We start from the raw sequence: 17109 nt of genomic DNA on the forward strand, positions 1-17109 counted from the left end.
CATCGGGGGGGGGGGGGGGGGGGGGAGGGGGAAGGAATCAAAACATTTCCGGCACCAAGAGGGAGGCCTACTATATAATACAAAAAGCCAACCCTGCAGTTTATCTGGTATGAATAGAAGATCAAAAAACAAGGATCGAGGAGTAGATGCTACTCAGCTAAAATTTAATCAAATGAGGGCTTATTGATATGTGCCCTTTTGAGAATCAGGAAGGGCAGAAATAAAGGTGGCACAAATACCGTACATTGGGGGAGGGGCAGAGGGAGAAAAAATAAAAACTCACAATGCTCTAAGGTGGAGGTAGGACCCAGTAATTAATTGGTATTAAGGCCCCTTAAAGAAGTGCTGTGCAATGATTTTCAATTTATATATGTACCTGTGTTGTTGAATTTGACTTTGTTGCAGTTGACAAAAGGGTTGTCTGCGCCAGGGTTTGGCCACTGTATGGCAAAATGATAGAGGACTATTAGAAAGGCTTTCTTGACAGAAATGTAGAGGAAAAGGCACCTGAATCAATTCAAAGACAAAACTGATGGAGCCTATCCATCAGTGCTGTACAGGGTGGTTTCAAGCTGGATTCAGGTGGACATTCACACCCCACGGGAACACAACCGAGCATTCCAACACACGTTGGCTGTGGACCTATTGAGTCCAATGAATGAGCACAGCAAAGAACATATTAAGAACTTTAGAATGTATATAACATGCATGACATAGTTAATTTGTTTAAGGAAGTACAGGATAAAGTAGATGAAATAGATAACCAAACTAATAAAGATCAAAGCAGGCCAATAACCAGGGCCATAACATATAGACAAAAATCAAGGCCATCTTCACTCATATAGAGCAAGGTAAATTGCCCTCATCACCACAGAGAAATTAAAAACTTGGTATAGTACTCCTTATACCACTCATACTATCCCATCCAATAACTGCAGAACACCACGTTCAAACCATTATTAGAGTGCTACCACTGGGAGTACTGGAAGACACTAACCCATAAGTTTTTAAAAGAGTTTGTTTCTCTTCAAATACTGTTGCAAAATAATGACAAGGTCTGGCAAGCCTTGGCCTTGTTCTGTTGCTCACAATGGGGGACACCTACATCTGCAGCAGCTGTAAAGTCTTACAGACACCGTTGCCAGCATGTGGGCTCACTCTGGGGGAGTCATCTCCAATCTGCACAGTGCAGTTGAGACCCTGGGGAACTGGTGAAGTGAAAACCTCTTATGCCAGGAATGGTAAATATTGTGTGGAGGCTGGAAATAAACCACTGTGTGGACCCAGAGTATTATTCCAAGTGGCCAATGTTTAGTTTCACAACAAAATCCACTGTAACTAAAATACAAGCTGAATTCAGATTACAAGAGGACACTATGAAAGCAGTACCCAAGTGTGGGCATCCTATTCTTCCCCTGAGCCAGGATCTTAAAATATTAATAGCCAAGAATAGGGAATTCAGGAGTTAACTAGCCCCTGGCAGTGGAACAAGCCTAAACAAAGTCGATTATATCCATGGTAACTACTGTTATTTAAAGCTAGGGTAGTTAATGTAAATTGTGGTAACAAACTTTGATTTTGTATGGTCAAATTTAATGGTTATGTAAGATGCTGCAAAAATCATAAAAGTTATGTTTAAAATGCTTAATGTAGTAAAACCCACATAGCATGTAGGTTTTTAAGGCAGAGAATGTAGGATAAATACAAACTAAAGAATTAGAGTTAGCTTGAATTTAGTTAAGGAAATAGGTATGTTGTAAAGAAAGGCCCTGATTAGCAGGTAGAAGGAAGGCGTTGAAAATAACGAGTCATAACGCCAGAAGGAATGAAGTAAGGATGATGTCTGGTTCAAAGAATAACTAATGAAATAAGGGGAAGTTCTAAAAAGAAGGCCTCTGACCAATGGGGGTGACTGCAGATAAAACGATGACTCTGTCTCAAAGTGAGCCAACATGGCCTTTCCCAATCCACACAGCAGTGTTAAAGCCAATGTGAACAGAGAGGCAATGGACAAATTGTAGGTGAGCAAGGAGGGGAGGAAAGGCCTTGGGAAGAAAGGAAATTGTAAATCTTATCTAGATTAAGATTGGAAATAAGGAGCAACTGTCTCAAATGGGTTTTTAGCTAAAATTAGTAATTGGGAATGACATCACTTATTTGTTGAAGGGTATAAAAAGTAAACTCAAAGATTGCTAATACCTGCTTGACCATGCTGGAGCCAACCAATACAAGTCTAAACACCCCAGGGTTTAGCCCGTTTGTAAGTATCTTGATCAAACGTTTATAAATGTTTTGTTACTGCTGGATGTAGTACATTGATTATTTAGGCTTTTTAAGGAATGTTTAGAGGAATTGTATAAGTGGCCTTTGGATTTAATACAGGAATTTATGGTTAAATTAGTGCCATGGTAACACCCTGCATAAATAATATTAATTCCAACAGATGGGGGTTCAAAAACCTCCCCTGGAAGCCTATTCGAGAGTTTTAACTACCCTTATAGTTAGAATGTTTTTCTTAAATATCTAACCTAAATTCCCTCGCTAAAGATTAAGCACATTACTTCTTGTCCTACCTTCATTAAACATGGAGAACAACTGATCACAGTCCTCATTATGACAACAGCAGCCCTTAACATATTTGAAGACTGTTATAGGTTCCCCCCGCCCCCCGGTCATCTTTTCTCAAGATGAAACATGCCGTTTTTTTTTTTTAACCTTTCCTCACAGGTCAGGTTTTCTAAACCTTTTATCATTTTTGTTGCTCTTCTCTGGACTTTCCAATTTGTCCACATCTTTCCTAAAGCATGGAGCCCAGAAATGGGGACAGTACTCCAGCTGAGGCCTCGCCAGTGCTGAGTGGACCGGACAATTACCTTCCATGTCTTACATACAACACTCCTCTTAATATACCCCAGAAGAGGAGTCTTTTTTTGCAATTGCCTTAGATTGCTGACTCATTCAATTTGTGATCCACTACAGCCCTCAGATCCTTTTCAGCAGTACTACCACTTACATAACTATTCCCCGTTTTGTAGATGTGCATTTGATTTTTCTTCCTAGTGAAGCATTTTGCACTTACCTTTACTGGATTTCATCTTGTTGAATTCAGTCCAATTTCTCTAATTTGTCACGGTCATCCTGAATGCTAAACCTTTCCTCCAAAGTGCTTGCAACCCCTCCCCCCAGCTTGGTGTCATCTGCAGATTTTAGAAGCATATTCTCCATTTAGGGTGACCAGACAGCAAATGTGAAAAATCGGGACGGGGGTGGGGGGGGTAATAGGAGCCTATATAAGAAAAAGACCCAAAAATCGGAACGGTCCCTATAAAATCGGGACGGTCCCTATAAAATCGGGACATCTGGTCACCCTATCTCCATTCCATTATCCAAGTAGTTAATGAGAATACTGGATTACTACTGCACCCAGGACTGACTCCTGTGGCACCCCACCAAATACACCCTCCCAGTTTGATAGCAAATCACTGATAACTACTCTGAGTACGGTCTTTCAACCAGTTTTGTACCCTTATAGTAATTTTATTTGCTTATGAGAATGTCATGTGAGACTGAACCAAAAGCCTTACTAAAATGAAGATACATCACATCTACTGCTTCCCCACTCTGTAGTAGGCCAGTAACCCTGTCAAAGGAGGCAAGTAAGTTGATTTGGCATGATTTTGTTCTTGACAAATCTATGTTGGCTACAGGGGGTCCCCGGTATACGTCTCCCCCTTATCCGTTGTTTCGCATATCCATCGCTCAGCAATAGACGAACTTGTTTCGATTCACGTTGGTCCCGATCCACATATCCATCATTTGCAATACTGTACTGTAAGTTGCAAATGATGGATATGCGGACCAACGTGAATCGGCACACGTTCCCCTACTGATCAGCGATAGATATGCAAGATAAGGGATAAGGGGGAGATGTATACATCCAGCCCCCTCTTCCCCAGCACTTGCCCCACACCACCCACCCGGCGCTCCAGCCGGGGAGCGGGGGCTTGCAAGTCCGCTCTGCTCTCCTGCACCCTGGCAGGAGCGCCGGACACAGCGGGAGAAGCTCCCACGCCTCAGCAGAAGCGCCAGGCGGAGCAGAAGAAGCCCCCGCGCCCCAAACCCCCCTCCTGCCCATGCCACTGCTGTACCAGCAGGTCCCCGGTATACATCGTTTCAGTATACGTGACCCTTTTCAAGAACACAACCCTGACATATACCGCGGGCCTGCTGTATTCCTTATTATTCTCTAGGTACTTTCAAACTGATTGCTTACAGTTTGTTCCAGTACCTTTTCAGGTATCAAAGTTAGGCTGATTGGTCGATAATTCAAGAAAGGTGTTTCATTTTGTGGCAGGATCTCGTTAACTGACCCACAGAAACGAGTGGACTATTACTGACTTATGCAATAAAATATACAGGATGTGCAATATAGCTAGGTTAATGTTTCAGAAGAAACTTTCAGTTCTAGAGTTTTCCAGACCCAAGAGGTTGATTTTGCAACATTAACAATCCATGAACATGTGTATAAATAAAACACTTTGGGATACTTTGTGAAGATAAGCTCTGCACACACAATGCATTGTTACTGCTGCTTTAACTAATGCTTAGACAGCACTTGGATATTTAAATGCTATTGAAGTGCTAAACTTTACTTACAAGGTTTGCATCTTGTACAACATTCATCTGCTCTTTTACTTCAGAGAAAGTTTCTGACCATCCAGACTGACAATTAGTCTGCGATGAACCAGATCCTGGCTTTTTGTCAGGGTTCATTTCAGGTGGTGGGACTACATTCCAACTGTGCAAGCCCAATCCAAGGGGATGCTGTTCTTGTTTTCCTAGGATATCATGGAAATCGGTGGTCGGGCTTCTGTCATTAGAGAGTGAATTCCAAACTAGAAGCACTAAGAGGTTGGTTAAGCGAAAGAATGAGTGGAGGAGGATCAGATAACAGGAGAAAAGTAAAACAAGAGAGACAGACAAGAACACACCCTTGAGAAAGCGGCACTGATGCACAGACAACTGCAGAAAGTCAGTTCTGGCCCCAGCAGGGAGCAATGTAAGAGCAACCATTACTATTCCCACCCATATCCACTATGTTTCCAGACAAACACTCTGAACAGACTTTGTCATATCCAACCCCCCTCAAAAGCTAGCGCCTACGAGAGAATTAGCCACAAGTTGAGAATTAGACCTATCACATTGGCTTGCCACATCCAGGAAGAACATACAGGAGCAACATACCTCGTCCCACAAGGCACGTTTTTTACTTCATCAGTTTGCAATGTTGTCTGAAACAAGAGACATGTAATCAGGGCTCACAGAGAAACCAGTCACTTACCAGTCAACAGCCAAGCCCTAGACAGGCCCTTGCAGAACTTTCTAGCCCAGTTCAGGCCATACGCTCACTGGAAGCTCAGCACTCATGCTCTGTAATGGTTGCTGAGAATGGGGAGGATGCACTAGGAGGAGCACCGCTCTTCAGGCTGTTGGGGGTTGTGGCTGCTATAGGCAGGGAGCAGAAGGAACTTTTCTAGCACCCACTCCCTGTGATGGTTGAGGAAGAAGGGGATGGTGCAGGGAACTCCATTGTCTTTCCCCCTTCCTCTCCTTCCCTCAGTGCCCAAAAGGAGTGCAACTCCCTGCCTGGCAAATGGCAAAGTGAATGCTTGCGGACCCAAGTATTGGGAAGACACATGGTGTCGACAGCGGAAGCGTCCCAAGGCAGGAGCCCCAGGGCCAGCGAGTAGCTTTTTGTTTGTGCCAGTGAAGAGCTCCCATTGGAAAAACAGCATGGAGCCCACATTCATTTGCAGTGCAGGGTGTTTCCACACTACATGGTGTCAGGAAGCCACCAGTACCTCTAGCCACAGTGAAGCAGATTAATTCATTCAGCCCTTCCAAACTCACTGTAGTGATAACAGTTCAGGGGAGGGCAAAGCACAACAAAAGGCAATAGACCAAATGTAGTCCATGGTGATCTACTAAGTAGTGCACAGCCATGTGCAGTGGGGCCTGGCCTCTTGCAGCAAAATGGATCATTGCTTTCTGGGACCTGCAGCTGCTACAGGCCATACTGCATACTGGAAGCTGTAGTACTATGGGCATACCAGGGGTTGCACCCCAACATCAGAGAAGAGGGTGGCTACAATCTGATCAGTGGGCCAAACTAGTGTGCTCTTATGCTACTGAGAACTGGCTAACATGGCCTTTATTTAGGCAAAATTCCAGCTCCACTGTCACATTCGACAGATATCCCATTCAACCCCACCCTATTCCAGCTCCCCTGTGAGAAGTTACTAACCTGCACTGATTTGAAGGTGGTAATGAATGGGAGCATGATGTGATAGCCTGGTCCACTTGGGCTGGTTAATAAGGCACCACCCCTGTGAAGAGACAAATGGGTCAGTTCTCAAGAAGGTGAAGAATTAGATGTACTGACTCTTCCAGACCTCTGGTAAGTGTTCAGAGTACTGGACAGACATGGCCACAAGCTTCTATAGATCAATAAGTCATAACAACTCAGACAAGCTCTATTAGCCTGCTTGTTACCATGACTGACAATGGAAGAGTGAGAATGATTATTTTGCTCATCCTCCAAAAACAAAACAAGTCACTTGCCCGGGCAAATCAAATTTGACAGGGCTGAATTAATACACAGTGTTATAGAAACATATGGTAAAGGAAATATACTTGTGACCTAACAGGTCACTGGACTAAAGAGCAAGCTATTCAATGCAGACTAAATACAAAAAGTTTCCCAGGAATTATTGATTTCATCAGCTCTTTTATGGGGTACTGGTACAAAATAACATTTGTCCTGTACCTGCTGTGTTCAGTTTGCCAGCTTCACACTAGCGACGTAGACAAGAGGGGTATTCCTGCTAAGCCTTTTCCAGTAACACAACCCTGCATAGACCTTCAGTAGTACCCGAGCTAGAATTTAAAATAAACCAAGGCTGCTATCCGAGACTATCTTCCTTCTAAAACAGAGCTCTGGAAAACACTATTTTACATGCACATCAAATCACAACTTTCAGTATCCTCCTCTTCCTTCCATATTAACATCCCACAGAGGAGTGCATACTAACCCAAGGGCTTTGCTAAGAGGCTGGCACTGCGGATAGCACCATTCATAGTCAAGGGATCTCTAAGTGACCAGGTGGATTCTGGTAATGCAGGGGCTGTGCGGGCACTCTATGCCTAGCAATAAACTTATAGCTACCCTGAGGTATTAGAACCAATATTACAGAAACATGCAGAGCTACTCCCCCTCGATGGTCTATCGTGGGAGATTGATTTAAATCAAAGCTATTTAAATCACCAATTGTAATCATGATTTCAATCAGCAAGCAGGAAACTTTGATTTAAATAATTAATTTTAATAGTGTTTTGCATTTGTACTTTTTTTTTTTTTAAGAAAATAACTAAGAGGCTGATTCTCATTGATGGGTTACCACTAAAGCATGTTGATCTGCAACTAAACACAGTCTTTACAATAAATTTGATACTTCTATTTGCTAATCAGGAGGATACACTATTTAGGTAACTATTTAGCTTAGAGTAAAAATTAAGAATCTGAATAAGTTTAAGAAATGCATCATTCATCATTTTCTTTTTAGTAGAAATGCACAAAACCAGCATTTTAAATTTTCAGTTAAATAAAACTACCTTGAATGTGCAGGATACATAAGAAAAGTTTGTCAAAACATGTCTTGCATTTAAAACTGATTTATTAAACAAAGGAAGTATCTGCAGTTAGTGAACTGAACTGATTGTCTCTTGTCACTATGTCTTTCAAGACTTTACATCTAGTACATCTCATTTCTCACACCTAGTTCTTATTCAGAGATTGGAAAAGGAAAAACAAGCTATCCTTTTGCAAATCACAGTTAGTCTCAAACTTTGAATGAGTAGTCATTGAACTGAACTAGTTGAATGAACTGAAATGAAGAAAATATTCTCTCTGCACCTGTAGTAGATGTTTCTGCTGGCAGAAGATTAGCACTTCAGCAAACTCTGGTTTCAAGTGCTTAGCCAGTGACTTTCACCAATTCAGTGGTGTCACTTTCAGTATGTACTGATTAATATTATTTGTATTTAATTTAGAGTTATTTTAATAGATTTTAAGTTTAGGTCTTCACATAGGTTGTCACTTTTGAACTAGTTTTATTTTTTTTTAAATAAAAATATTGAAATAGAAGAATTTAATTTATATAAATTCAATTTTTATTTAAAAAAAGAAGCATCTAGACCACTGCTATCATGAACAAATGTGCGCAGTCAAAGAAACACTGCACACCAAAATGAAATTGGGATTTGAAGCTGATATGAGTGTGTGCTGAAAGCCTCTGTTGTGTCATGTTGTCCCCTTCCTCCCCCTGCAAGCTACAGTGAGGTGGAACACAGTGGAATGAAGTTTTAACTAACTGAACTTTATAAAAAACCCACTCCTGATATTTACTTGCGGACCTGCTTTGAGCATCATTCTGTGAGAGCACAAGTACCATAGGAAACAAAGAGATGCCTAATAATTGCGATGTTGCAGTTGCATTCTGGGGACATTCCCAGGGCAACAGAGGAAAGAATTATATTGTTAGTTAAAACTTATTTTTGTGCTGAATCCAGCCAGGTTTTAGAGGCTATGCCTACACTACACAGTTGAGCAGTGTAGTCACTGTTTGTCGACTCTCCTGCCGACAAAAAACTTCCAGTGTAGCCGCTGTTTGTCAGGCATCGGGAAGAGCCTATCAAGCAAGGGGATGGTTGTTTCAGGATAATTAAGAAGTAAACTAAATTGTGCAAGTTACAAAAAGGATCATGGCTAAAGATGGATCCCAAAGAGAAATAACAGATTACAGAAAAATGTATTAATTCAGTCAAATTATCAAGGAGTTGCTAATTACTTTTCCAATGAAAGCATACTAATAACGTCAGTATCAGAGCTGCAGAACTGTACCATCTGTTTATACAGAGCACAATCCCACATTCAGCTCTTTTCTTGCTGTCTATGTTTCTTCCACCTTACACAACCAATCTACCGGCTTCCCAAGGTGCACTAACAATACAACAGAGCTTGTCCATAACAGAATATTCTGCTTTCCTTATTCCTGGGCACAATGCAAGGCCCATTTACTCTCCTCAGTCCCTTAGGAGCGGCTGGAGAGGAAGCATCAAACTCTGAATATGTGGGGCAAGGGAGGAGGAAATGTCAGAGGGATAGTGAATAATACAGAGAATATTATATAAATCAATGGTGCGGCCTCATGTGGACACTGTGTATAGCACTGGTCACCCCTCATCTCCAAGAATGAGAATCTCTAGTTACAAAACTAGATGGGTTTCACAGAAGAGTGACAAGAGTGATCAAGGGCCTAGAAAAAGACTCATATGAAGAGCGATTGCAAAGACTGGGATTGTTACTTTGAAAAGGAGACCAATAAGAGGGGGCATGACAGAAGTACCTAAAATGACGACTGCTCAGGGAGATTGGAAAGATCTGTTATCCTTGTCTCAACACAAGAACAAGGGGATGCCCAGTGTAATTAAAAGGTGGAAAATTCAAAATGAACAAAAAAGTGCCTTATCATACAATGCGTGATTAAACTGTAGAACTCACTGCCACATGAAGTAGTTGAGGCCATGAATTTAACAAAATTTAAAAAAGGATGGGACATTTATATCCCATTTATTCTTGGGATAACAAGAATATCCAGAGTTAGCATACAAACTTGCACACATAGGTTTGAGATAAAAAGTCTGTGAAACCAAGCAGTGGCAGACTTAACACATTACACAACCACAGTGTCCACACCATCATTTAAGGACTTCAGCTCCCACAGGCCCAATCATGGCAAATATTTCCCTACTGGATCTGTTTATGCGAATTCTTGTGTATGTGTATATAGTTTCCCACATCTTATTAGTCTCCTACATCTAGGCATGAGGTCTTAGGACACATTCTAAAACCACAGTTCCCTCCAAATGAGAAACAATAGATGCATCAAACATTTGACCACAGATAAAATTAATGCTTTAGACAGGAGAAATACTAGCCCCAGTTTAATATAGGATTGGCCCAGATGAAATCCCATTTGGATAACTCATGAAGTACAAGACAGCTGATCACCCGACAACACAAACAGAAGTGACAAGCATAAGGCAGATGCCATAAGTATTATCAACTTAATGAATACAGCAGTTGGTGATAACTTCTACAGTTAGGGCTACAAAGCAGCTTCCTTTAGAAATAGCCAGATTTAACTTTTAGAGTTCCTGAAGGATTTATTTTTGGGGTTGAACACTCCCATGGCCGGTCTCTGCCAAAAGGTGACATTTTTAGAAAGATTGGTAAAACTGCTGAGCCATTTAAGAATGGAGAGATTAGAAAAAAATATTTCTTACTTAAAAAAAAAAAAATCTGACTACACTCATTGTGGGGGAAGTCAGAAGAAACCTCAAAACAGCTGAACTTTGAAACTTCTAATTGGGCAAAGAGAGGCATCTCAGTCCAAAACCAACTTATTTTAAATGAAGTTAGGAACATCTGAAAAGATTTAAAAATGTAGGAAAATTGAAGATGTGCAGCAGAACATTATCAGGTGTCCGCTGTGTGATGAGCCACACAGGGCGTTAAAGACCAGTCAGATTTGACCCTCGCATTTTGGAGGGGCTGCAAAAAAACCCTTCAATTCTTCACTAATCTCTCCAAACGCAATAGATGTTTTGTCCACTGTGTGGAGCATGTAATAACTGAAGGTCAAGGTGATTTTTCACAGATGTTAGGGCCAGAAGGAACCAATAGATCATCTAGTCTGACTTCCTGTGTATCACAGACCAGAGAATCTCACCCAATGATTCCTGCAGTCAAGGGAACTGTTCTTCCTATTACATCAGTGAACACTTTAGTACCCAATACCCTGTGGTGGTCAGGCTCAGGGACCCTCCCCTCTTGTGGGTCCCAGAACCTGGGTTCCAGCCCAAGCCCTAATGTCTACACCACAATTAAACAGCCCCATAGCTTGAGCTCTGTGAGCCAGAGTCAGCTGACACAGGCCAGCTGTGGGTTTTTAATTGCTGTGTAGACATACCCCAAGTGACAATGAATTCATCATTGTGCTTGCTGACCTGGGAAATACCCCAATTATATTTATGATTTATTTAATGGAAAAGGGACGGTTCCAAGGGCAGCATAGCCCAGATCTTATATTTCCTGCTTATCTAGTTAGGGTGCAGTTCAATATACCATTTGTATATGTTAAAGAGAAAAGCAAAGCCTGCAAGGTGAGCACCATGGCCAAGTGAAGGAGGCTGTGAGATTTCGTTTCTGCATTCCATAAATGCTGGGGAATGTAACAATTACACTGCCATTGGTTTCTGCATTTAGTACTGTTTGGACTGGAGGCTCCAAACAGTGTCCTGGGGTCACCCATATCTTAGAAGAGAGACTACTGTCCGCTGGTCATTTCTTCTCAACCACAATCGCATAAAATCTCTGTGGCATCTACAGCAATTGCTTATGTGGAAATATATAATAGGAAAATAATGTACATTTAACTTATGTTAGTGGTATTCAGCAACTAGAAACAAGTAGGAGGATGTTAAACAGCAGCTACTAAGGTTAGACCTTTTTAAATCAGCAGGTCCACGTAACACACATCTCAACATTTTAAAAGAGCTGGCTAAGGAGCTCGCTGGACCATTAATGTTGGTTTTTAATAAATCTTGGAATACTGGGAAAGTTCCGGAAGAAAGTTAATGTACCAATATTCAAAAACGTAAACAAGAGAACCTGGGTAATTATAGGCCTAGCAGTCTAGCATTGATCCCAGGCAAGATAATGTAGCTGCTGATACAGCACTCAGTTAATAAAGAATTAAAGGAGAGTAATATAATTAACAGGGTAAGTTCTATCGATGTACATCACATTGGGAACACGCATTCACTCTTCAACAGATCACTGGAAAAACTACTGCATGGCAAAACCCCACCTTACTCAACTTTCTCATCTTTAAGAAAACATCCAATAGGGTTCACAGAGACCCTGTGGAATATTGCTAGGAGCAATGGGAGATCAGACAAGCTATGGAAACAGATGCGCAGTAAGATCAATTACAGGCCTGGGTGAGAGGTTCAACACTGTGACTGGAGTTAGACAAGGGTGTGTGTTATCACCAATCTTCTTCGCATTAGCAATAGACTGGGTGATGATGTGGGCAACAAGCAGCATGGTGGACAGTATATAATGGATTAGTGGAGATGGGTTACAAGACCTTGACTTTGCAGGCAACATAGCTTTACTAAGTACAACACAGAACAGAATGATTGCCCTTTGTTTTGATGCTCTCTAGGGCAGAACAGGAAGCCAAAAAAAAAAAAAAAGTATTGAAAGTAAAAGCAGAGAAAACCAAGACTATGAAGGTAGGAAACTGGGCAACAAATGCAAAAGTGGATGGAAAAGAAATCTAACAGATAGAAAAATTCTGCTATCTGGGGATAGTGACAACATCTGCAGGTGGCTGTAATCATCATATTTATATGAGATTAGGAAAAGCAAACACCATTTTTGGAAGGAGGAACATTTGATCACACAGAGATCTGCACAAACTAAAGGTCAGATTATACTGTGCAATTGTAAGGATCACGCTGCTATAAGGAGCAGAGACTTGGCCTATAACAGTGGCTAACAAAAAGAGATTGGAGGCTGTCCATTCCAGAAGGCTGAAAACGACACTGAACGATTCACACAAGAGTAAGAGGGCTGACAAAGCAGGAGATGTTAGAAAATATAACCAAAGACAAAAAGTTCAGGTGGTTGGGGCAAGTAAATTGTATGGAAAATAGGAGGCATGCTAAGCAAGCATTGAATTGGGTACTTGTGGTAAGAAAGAGAAAGTGAGTAAGGCCAAGGAAGAATTGGCTGAAGACCGTGATAGAAGAAAAGGAAGGTGTTGGCATCGCCTAGGAAGAAACACCACAACTAGCAAGTTACCATAATCAATGGAGGAACTGGACTTGCCTGATGTGTCTACAGCACAGAAGGAACGGGGGGACAGATAGCTCAGTGGTTTGCACATTGGCCTGCTAAACCCAGGGTTGAGAGTTCAATCCTTGAGGGGGCCACTTAGGGATCTGGGGCAAAAATCAGTACTTGGTCTTGCTAGTGAAGGCAGGGGGCTGGACTCTATGACCTTTCGGGGTCCCTTCCAGTTCTATGAGATAGGTATATCTCCATAACTAAGGTCAAGGAATATAATTAATGCCAATCAACATGGGTTTATGGAAACTAGATCAAACTAATTTGATATCTTTTTTGTTGACTTGGTTGCACAAGACATTTTGATTATAAACTAGAAGGTAAAATTAACACGGCACACGTTAAATGGATTAAATGATGACTAAATGATCATTCTCAAAATGCAATTGTAAATGGGGAATCATCATTGAGTGGGAGTGTTTTTAGTGGGGTCCTGCAGAGATTGGTTGTTGGCCCTATGCTATTTAACATTTTTATCAATGACCTGGAAGAAAAATAATCACTGCTAAAGTTTGCAGATGACACAAAAATTGGGGGAGTGGTAAATAACGAAGAGGACAGGTCACGGATTCAGAGTGATCTGGATCGCCTAGTAAGCAAGCAAGCAACATGCATTTTAATGGAGACGTATGTAAAAGCATACATCCTGGAACTAAGAATGTCGGCCATACTCTATCCTGGAAAGCAGTGACCGAAAAAGATTTTTTGGGGGAAGGGAGGAAGACAATGAGATTCCAGTACAATAGTGTGGTCAAATGGGCTAATGTGACCCTTGGATGTATAAAAAGGGGACTCTCAAGCAGGAGAAGAGCAGTTATTTTACCTCTGTATTTGGCACTGGTATGACCAATGCTGGAATACTGTGTCCAATTCAAGACGGATGTTCATAAATTGATTCAAAGAAGAGCCACGAGAATGATTAAAGGATTAGAAAACATGCCTTTATAGTGATGGACTCAAGGAACACAATATATTTAGCTTAACAAAAAGAAGGTTAAGGGATGACTTGATTACAGTCTAACTATATGGAGAACAAATATTAATAATGAACTCCTCAATCTAACAGAGAAAGGTCAAATATGATCCAATAAAGGCAAAAAAATTTAACAGTGAGGGTAATTAACAATTCGAAAAATTTACCAAGAGTCGTGCTGGATTCTCCATCACTGATAATTTTTAAATCAAGATTGGATTTCCCTCCCCCTCCCCCCCCCCCAGCAAAAAAGCTCTGCTCTAGGAATTATTGGGGGGGGGGGGGGGGGGAGAGTTCTCTGGCCTGCGTTATACAGGAGATCATAATGGTCTCTTCCATCCTTGGAATCTATGAATAGGAGGAGCCAATGGCCTGCCTGCAAGAAGTCCACAGAGCAGTCTGGGGAGCTCTGCTCTAGGTAGTTTATCATCAGCCAGTACCCATGGAAAGTTCAGCAACTGGCTAGATTGTGACCGAAGTAACTTGTTTCCTTCATTCCCTATTCTTAAGTATCAGCAGATTAAGGTCTTGCTTACACTGGACTTTTTACACCAGTGTTGCTGCCTTAAGGACACCTGTGTTCAGGGCGGGTCATGGTCCCAGTGCATGACACACATTGAGTATAGCTACAAACCTAAGGCAGACAAGACCTGTGGCAAACTGAGTACGAATGACCATTGCCCTATTCATGCCAGTTAAAAACTTGGGCAAAAAACAACTTGTGCAGACTCAAACTTTAAGGCCAGACAGGACCATCATGATCATCTAGTCTGACATCCTGCACATCGCAGGCCACAAAACCTCACCCACCCACTCCTGCAATAGACCCCTAACCTCTGGCTGAGTTACTGAAGTCCTCAAACCATGATTTAAAGACTTCAAGTTAAGAGAATCCACCATTTACACTAGTTTAAACCTACAAGTGACCCATGCCCTATGCTGCAGAGGAAGGCAAAAATCCATCAGGGTCTCTGATGATCTGACTGGGGGGGGAAATCCTTCCCAATTCCAAATATGGCAATCAGACCCTGAGCATGTGGGCAAGACCCACCAGCCAGACACCTGGGAAAGAATTCTCTGTAATAACTGAGAGCCCTCCACATCTAGTGCTCCATCATCAGCCACTGGAGCAATTTGCTGTTAACAGTCACAGATCGGCTATGTGCCATTGTAGGCAGTCTCATCATACCACCCCTCTATAAACTTATCAAATTCAGTCTTGAAGCCAGTTAGGTTTTTTGCCCCCACTGCTCCCTTTTGACATAGTTGGGAGCTGGCCTCCTAAAGTGGAAGGTGAGGACTAGGCACACAGAGCAGCGGGGAAGGGCTCTAAGCCAGAGCGCTGGGCAGGGAACAGGCGCCCAGGGAGGGTGAGGAGTTCAGGATCAGGCACCCAGAGGTTCAGGAAAGGTCTGCCTGGTGGGAGCTGGAAAGCAGGCATACAGGGTGCAGGAAGGAGTGGGGAGTCAGATCAGGAAGGACTCTAGGTAGAGGGGGGACGTGAGGGACTTGGGGACTAGGCACACAGTAGTGTGGGAGTTGTGAAGCAAGCATATAGGGCTGTGGGAAAGGCTCTGGGTACTGGGGGAGGGAGCTGGGGAGCTAGAGCCTGTCTGTATGCATTTAAAGCTGAATTTTAACCCTGTAATTATTTCACGCGCACTAGGGTGACAGGGGAGTTCAAAATCCAGACAGACTAGAAATCATTTTTTTAATATCTCATGATTATTAGGTTGTCAATTTTTTTACCTCTTTACCCATCCTGAGATGAGGCCCAGGCACAGAACATGGAGCAGGGCAATCTCTTACATAAGACCTTCCTTGGATGAACCGTAATGTAGAGAATTAAACCCAGAATGTTGAGAACCTTGGATGTACTCATTGGAATAGTACCTGTAATACACTGCCAGGTGGCCCTCATCAACTTTATGGATGGAGGAGTAGAGGAGAAGAACTAGGACTCCTGCAGCAGCTGCCACTACCGCCCCAGGCTGGCCCATAGTCATACTAACGTCATCTGTGGGAACAAAACACATGGTCATCCACCAATGTTGCAGTCAGTGAATGAAAAGGATTCCCTAATCCCTCTCTCGTCTATGGATTTTTCTTAATAGCAGAGGCTCCCAAACCTTTTTATAATGCAGACCACAACTTCACAGAGAACATTTCAGACACACCTCTACCATTCTCGATCACAGACCATTTCCATTCCTGCTCATAATTGCACGACAATACTATACTTACATGGACGATATTAGGGGAGTACTGTATATATTTTAAACTTCATTTAATGTGGTTTGTCAGCTGGAAATGATGAGAAGGAGCTAGTACCATGTGGTTCACCAGTACTCCACAGACCCAACTACAAGAGCTTTGCCCACTCAGTTGTATTAAGGTGTCTCAACTCAGAGGCCCGAGCTTTCTTAGCACCATCCAGCTTAATCAATTGTTTCCATGTTTTAAGACCTTGTGTACTACATCTAAAATTCAAGAGCAATTGCAACCCATATTTGTAATCTGCATCCCAGGAAATGGCAGAAGGCTGCTCTGCAGCTGCCTCCTCTTTTCAGCCACTCAGGTCAGCAGCTAGAAAGGAGCAGGAGGAGCATTTTCAGTGCTGCTCCTCTAGCCAGTCACAAGATTTTGGGGTTTTTTCCCCCTTGTTCTTTGAGGGGGTGGGCAATGGAGACATTATTTTCTCCATCCCTGAACAGAAATTAAAGGGGAGGTGCCCCTGTATGCTCTCGCTTCAAAAGCAACATTGTCAGTACTGCTGCACAATTCACGCAGTCAATTATGATCAGGGTAGATTAATTCTCTGTTCTTGTCTCTGAATTTCCTTCTGCTTCCCTTAGCAACTTAAAATTAACTCATCTTAAATAGACATGTGGAGCTTCTCACATGTTCTTTACGCAATTCTGTATGTTACTGAGCTCAGAATAAAGACTGAAGTCTCTTTTTAATCAACCCACACACCAGCTGATCACAACCCATGAACCACACGTGGTGCACGTACTGCAGAGCTAGACAGTGCCAGCTCTGAACTCTCCTGGCTCCATGCCATTCTTCAACCTCTTCTTCTCTCCTGCCCAACACTCAC

The 17109-nt window shown here is 42.3% G+C and overlaps 1 protein-coding gene across 20 annotated transcripts in view; it reads right to left on the minus strand.

Moving 5' to 3' along the window:
- Positions 1-17109, minus strand: part of ERLIN1 (ER lipid raft associated 1) — a 59527-nt gene that overhangs the window by 28990 nt on the left and 13428 nt on the right. For 10 of the 20 annotated variants that reach the window (XM_042856129.2, XM_065551644.1, XM_042856128.2 and 7 more), the window contains exon 2: positions 15903-16026. In XM_042856129.2, coding sequence (XP_042712063.1) covers positions 15903-15930 — 28 coding nt within the window. In that variant the 5' untranslated portion in view covers positions 15931-16026. Of the gene's footprint in view, positions 1-4656; positions 4839-5244; positions 5292-6304; positions 6391-15902; positions 16027-17109 lie in introns of those variants that run through there. The other 10 variants (XM_065551641.1, XM_065551637.1, XM_065551640.1 and 7 more) reach the window with 2 other exon arrangements.

The sequence above is a fragment of the Chrysemys picta genome, chromosome 7 (genome assembly GCF_011386835.1).
Source record: "Chrysemys picta bellii isolate R12L10 chromosome 7, ASM1138683v2, whole genome shotgun sequence".
Lineage (NCBI taxonomy): Eukaryota > Metazoa > Chordata > Testudines > Emydidae > Chrysemys > Chrysemys picta.